The sequence below is a fragment of the Crocodylus siamensis genome, chromosome 15 (assembly GCF_052110815.1).
Source record: "Crocodylus siamensis isolate JL-2025a chromosome 15, ASM5211081v1, whole genome shotgun sequence".
In the NCBI taxonomy this organism is placed as follows: Eukaryota; Metazoa; Chordata; order Crocodylia; family Crocodylidae; genus Crocodylus; species Crocodylus siamensis.
In genome coordinates, this window is record NC_143409.1 from 49,868,089 (window position 1) to 49,874,078 (window position 5,990).

A 5,990-nucleotide genomic window follows, 5' to 3' on the forward strand; every position below is an offset into this window, starting at 1 on the left:
CTGAACCAGGCGTGTCATTTTATCGAACTGTCAAATCAGGTGCGGACTCTCCTGGTGCTGTTTGTGATGATGACACACTCCCGTGAAGTTGGAGCCGGCGCTTGTTCTCCCATTGAGTCCCAGGAAAGTGCTGCCCTGGGATTTGTGCCAGACGTGAGGATGAGACCAGGAGCACGCGTGGCCTCCTGCGGTCTCTGCCCGGGCCTTGCACAATGGACCCAGGAACGTGCGTCTTGGGCAGCGCGTGTGCAGCGGGAGCCACTGACACAAAGGAGACGGCGGGGACCTGCTGGGAGCGGATGTGCAGCTGAGAGGTTGGACTCGTGCAGTCGTGTTGGCTCCCTGGGGCTGGGAGACAGAATTGTGAACCCCAGGCCCCGGGATCTTCTCATTTTTTGAAGAATTTGCCTCCTCCCCTGCCAGCCTGCCCCCGCCCCAACTTCGTTTGCCTGTGCAGAACACATCTGCCATAATTCCCGAAGCAAACAAGTGCTCTTTACAGGAGTGCAACGGGGGGTAGCCCTCAGCCCCATGGGCACTGTGGCTTAGTTGGTTAAAGCACTTGCCTTGTAAATAGGGGATCCTGGGGTCAAATCCCAGCAGTATCTGCCTCTTCTTATCTCCCTGAAAGGAAAGGTTTCCTACCATGAGAACAATATTGGTCCTGACATCAATACGTAGTCTGCTGGCTTCTCCTCCTTCCCACCCCTTAGGACTTTGGTAGACCCTTAATCTTGCTGCAGCACCTAAACCTGTGTCTAATGAACAAGAACTGGGTTCTCCTGCAGGACAAGGGCAGTGTTTACAGTGGAGAAAGAGTGGGGCCTTTTCCCTGTTTCTATGTGCAACTGCAGGCCTGTGCAATGTGAACCCCGATTAATCATAGGAAATCCTTGTTTCTGAACACTGTTCTTCTTGCCAAGAGCTCATCTCGGGTTTTAAAGGTTCCCTTTGGTTGTCCGGGCCAGGCCCAAGTGAAAGGAAACTAGATCCCAGGAGCCACGCCGAGCGCCACAATCCAGATCCCAAGGGCATCCTTTCTGAACTAGGGTGTTTGATTTGGACTTTTCCAAATGCATTTAATGGGTCACAGATGAAGGTGGGTATGAAACCACCGAGGAGAAAAGTCATCTAGAAATGGACCGAGAGAGAGAAACTGAATGAAAGGCTGAGTCTTGCTGGTGCCTGGGCAACTCCTTTGGACACTGGGTACTTCTACAGGAGATGCTTTGATGAGCATTAGCTTCATCTGATGTGCATTAAAGTGTGGCCGTAAAGCCATGCACTAGGCTAATGCACATCCGGTTAGCGTAACGCACATTTTTCTAACACCTGAAGACACAAGGAGTTTTTACATATGCTCTAGGTACAGGTGAAGGTGCTTTAATTAAAGTGGCCCCAAAAGCCACCCAAATTAAAGCCCCTGGAGTGTCTCGCGTATCAGCATCCCCACGCTTCAATACATTGAACAAGCTTTACTTAAGTGCCCCGTCACCATTTTGAAGCATGAGGACACTGCCAAATGGGACATGGCGGCTGGCTGCAATCGCAGCGCATGCGAGCAGCCTCCTGGCCCATGTACAGTCACCAGCAGGGGCTAGGCTTAATGCTCGTTGGAGCACCCTGGCTGAGACTCCCTCCAAACGGGGGGCAAGGCCGGCTTCTCTGCCCCCCTCCCTGGCTGTAGCTCCCTGGGGCCAGCTTCTGCCCACTTCCAGCTCTCGGGGGTTTCCTGGCGGGCCTGTCTGGCAGCAGCAGTGCTCCACAGCCCCGGCTGGAGCAAGGAGGCTCTGGTGCTTGCTTCCTGGCCCTGGGTGTTGTGCCCCTGTGGTGTGGGTACAGTCTGGCTCAGCACTCAAGCCAGCCCCGGCCTCGCTCTGGGGACCTCATAGGGCATCTGCCTGACGTCCCTGGTGATTTGGGGCAATGCCGAAGTGCAGCAGCAGTGCTGCCAGGGTAGGTGGGCCGATGCTCTTATCTTGGAGACGGCGGCCTCTGTGGGACAGCGCGGGCACGGGCACGACCGCTCCGGGAGGCAGTCCAGAGTCAAAGCGAAGGCTGCGCGGCTGCTGTGAATGGGGGTCACGGAGCACAACAGGGGCCCAGAGTAGCCCACAGGACCGTGCCCTGCATGCAGGAGCTGCCCAGCATCCTCACTCGCAGGGACCCAGGCCATGCGCAGCATATTTATTCAAGCACTGGAGGTCTGCCAAAGCCCCCGCAGCAACCCAGACCTGCAGAGAAGACCCAGACGAGCCCTCAGGCCAGCAGCACCCGTGGCCAGTGTCCTCCCTGCCCGTGGCTTCCTCACCCAGTGCTGGCGCCCGGGTTGACATCTTCCCCACAGCCAGGGCAGAGGACAGGCCAGGGAGGACACCGCCCAGAGGCCGCTCCAGCTCCTTCCTGGACAGATTAGCACCCTCACGGCTGCCTAAATAGAAATTTTCCTGTTTTTCCCCTGCCCTTAGCAGGATTATGGATAAAAGGAGGTGTGTGTCTGCCCTACTGTCCCCTCACCCTGATATCAACCCCTGCTGGAGACCTTACCAGGCATCACCAGAGTAATACAAGGCAGGAGAGTGCCATTTAGAGAGCACCTGATCTCATAGTGCCCATGGAGCTGCTGCACAATGCTCTTCACCATAAAGATCCCATGCCTGAGGGTGACATTGTCCAAGCTGTGGGCCACATGTCCTCCCAAGATGCACAGCCCCATCTTGTATGGAAGCATCTCCTTTGTGTACCACACATCAGCAATCATTGTACAGTGCTGGCAGTCCAGGGGCACACAAGTGGCTGCCCCCTCTGGCACAACACAGTGCCACATGGGGACCCCTACACAGACACAGTGCAGTGGCCAGACCCTCTTGTGGGGAGCAGGCTAAGGGAAGAGCAGAGGGGTCCCATACCCCAGAAGCTTGGCTGGGGGGGAGGGGAGATAGATTCTTCACCCCAGAAGCATAGGGGTTCCCCCCATCTTTGGGGAGGGGAAGGCAGCGACCCTGGACACCCGGGTTCTGCTCTCACCTGGCAGCTAGTCCTGGCACTGGCACCGGTGGGGGCGGGTGTGGTGGAAGCAAGGGTCACCACACCGAGTACCAGAGAGCAGGGATCATGGTGCCCCTGCTGACCCCTGGCCTGGTGGAGAGAGGAAAGTACGAGTCAAACACCCCTCACCCCCACCAAGGGAGACTCCCTCCCCTCCCCTAACTGCAGGGGGACAGGGCCAAATGCCCAGCGCCTGTTCCCACCACAACTCAGGCATGTGAGGCCCTCCATGCACACAGATACATGGTCACAGCTCTAGCATCTAGTCCAATCCCCTGCTCAAAGCAGCAGGCTCCACAGACCACTAGTTGCCCTGATGACCGAGTGAGCTAAAACACCGAGATCAGTGGAGCACGAGTTCCAGGCACCTGCTACCCATTAGGTTGATTACACGACTCACTGGTGAACTGCCAATAAATGTAGCCCAGACACATGTACAGAGCAATCATCACACAATGAATGGGTAAATCGTGCAATTAATGTAGACTGGCCACATGTGCAAAGTAACTGTCATGCAATGAACAGGTGATTCATGTAGCCTGACTACACATACAAAGGAATCGCCATGCAATGAACAGATAAATCGTGCAATAACTGTAGCTTGGCCACATGTGCCAGTGATCACACAATGAACTAGTCAATCGCATAATAAATGTCACCTCACCACATGTGCAAAATAATTTACAGGAAATGAACAGGTAAATCATACAATAATTGCAGCCCAGTTAACATTTGTGAACAAACTGTCAGGCAATGAACAAGTGAACATGTACATCTCTTATTAAGATTCATGCAAAAACTGTACACTGGCCACGTACAAAACAAGCAGAATTGGGATTATTTTTTTAAGCTGCTTTTCTTTTTTGAGAGTCGCAGATTTATAAACATCCCCATTCCCTGATCTTTCAGTTGGATAGGTAGGCATCTGTGAGCCTTCCTCACACTTCTGGCAGAATTGCGGATGCTTTAGGGTGCAGATGCACTGGTGTTTGGCTGGGAGAGGATTCGTGGAAGCTATCCTCACAGAGGACTCATGTTGTTTCTCCCCTGTGTGGATGCATGGGTTCCTGGCCAGGCTGGAGGACTGGCTGAATCTTTCCCACACTCTGAGCACTGATGTGCCTTTTCCCATGTGAGGATGTGCTGGGGAGTGGCCAGGTTGAAGTATTGGGTGAAGCTCTTCCCACATTCAGGGAAATCATGTGGCTTCTTTGCTGTATGAGTCTACTGGTGTGCGGCCAGGTGGGAGGACTGGGGAAGCAGTCTGTGTGCATATGCTTGTGTCCAGCCAGGCTGAAGGAGTGGGTGAGCCTCATCCCACAGTCAGAGCACTAATATGACTCATCCTCCGTATGGACCTGCCGGTATCGAACCAGACTGAAGGAATGCGCAAAGCTCTTCCCACACACAAAGCACTGATGTGGCTTTCCTCTGTGTGGAGACTCTGGCGGATGTCCAGACCAGAGGAACTGGTGAAACTCTTCCTACACAGAGGACAGATGTTGCTTCTCCCCTCTGTGGATGCATTTGTGCTGGGCCAGGTGTGATGAAATAGTGAAAGTCTTTCTACACTCAAAGCACTGATGTGGTTACTCCCTTCTGTGCATATGCTGTGTGTGGCTAGATTGAAGGACCGAGAGAAGTCCTTACATGCACAGCTTCTCCCATGTGGATACTTTAGCGTTGGACCAAATGGGAGGCCTGGATGAAGCTTTTCCCACACTCTGAGCACCATTATAGCGCCTTCCCTGTATGGATGCGCTGGTGGATAGCCAGATAGGAGGAACGGCTGAAGCTCTTTCCACACACAGAGCACTGATGTGGTTTCTCGCCTGTGTGGATATTTTGGTGACGGGCCAAATGGGATGAACTAGTGAAGCTCTTCCCACACACGGAGCACTGATGCGGCTTTTCGACTGTGTGGATACGCTGGTGTTGGACTAAATGGGAGTCCTGGGTGAAGCCTCTCCCACACTCAGAGCACCGATATGGCTCCTCCCCTATATGGATGCGCTGGTGGATAGCCAGATAGGAGGAACGGCTGAAGCTCTTCCCACACACAGAGCACTGATGTGGTTTCTCTCTTGTGTGGATATGTTGATGACAGGCCAGTTGGGATGAACTAGTGAAGCTCTTCTCACACACAGAGCACTGATGTGGTTTATCGCCCATGTGGATACACTGGTGTTGGACCAAATGGGAGGCCTGGGTGAAGCCCCTCCCACACTCAGAGCACCGATATGGCTCCTCCTCTGTATGGATGCGCTGGTGGGTCGCCAGATAGGAGGAACGGCTGAAGCTCTTCCCACACACAGAGCACTGATGTGGTTTCTCCCCTGTGTGGATATGCTGGTGCTGTGCCAGAGTGGAGAACTGGGTGAAGCTCTTTCCACACACAGAGCACTGATGCGGCTTATCGCCTGTGTGGATACGCTGGTGGGCAGCCAGGTTGGAAGACTGCGTGAAATTCTTCCCGCACACAGAGCACTGATGTGGTTTCTCCCCAGTGTGAATACGTTGGTGACGGGCCAGATGAGATGAACTAGTGAAGCTCTTTTCACACAGAGAGCAGTGATGTGGCTTCTCCCCTGTGTGGATACGTAGGTGCTGGGCCAGGTAGGATGAACTCCTGAATCTCTTCCCACATTCAAGGCACCGATATGGCTTCTCCTCAGTATGAATGCGCTGGTGTCGCATTAGATGGGAGGGACAGTTGAAGCTCTTCCCACATTCAGGACACTGATATGGCTTCTCCCTGATATGGTTTCGCTGGTGTCGCATCAGACAGGAGGAACGGTTGAAGCTCTTCCCACACACTGAGCACAGATATGGCTTCTCCCCAGTATAGATACCCTGGTGCTCAGCCAGGTTGGAGGAGCAGGTGAAGTTCTTCCCACACTCAGGGCACCCAGGTGGCAGAGCCCGATGTGAGGAGCAGAGAA

At 53.9% G+C, this 5,990-nt stretch overlaps 1 protein-coding gene across 1 annotated transcript; it reads right to left on the reverse strand.

The window, feature by feature from the left end:
- Positions 1–3,713: 3,713 nt before the first annotated feature.
- Positions 3,714–5,984, reverse strand: LOC149852694 (uncharacterized). Its single transcript, XM_090029804.1, has one exon. It carries the CDS (start codon positions 5,827–5,829, stop codon positions 4,783–4,785), a length of 1,047 nt encoding a protein of 348 aa, XP_089885930.1. The 5' UTR covers positions 5,830–5,984; the 3' UTR covers positions 3,714–4,782.
- Between the last annotated feature and the right edge of the window lie 6 nt (positions 5,985–5,990).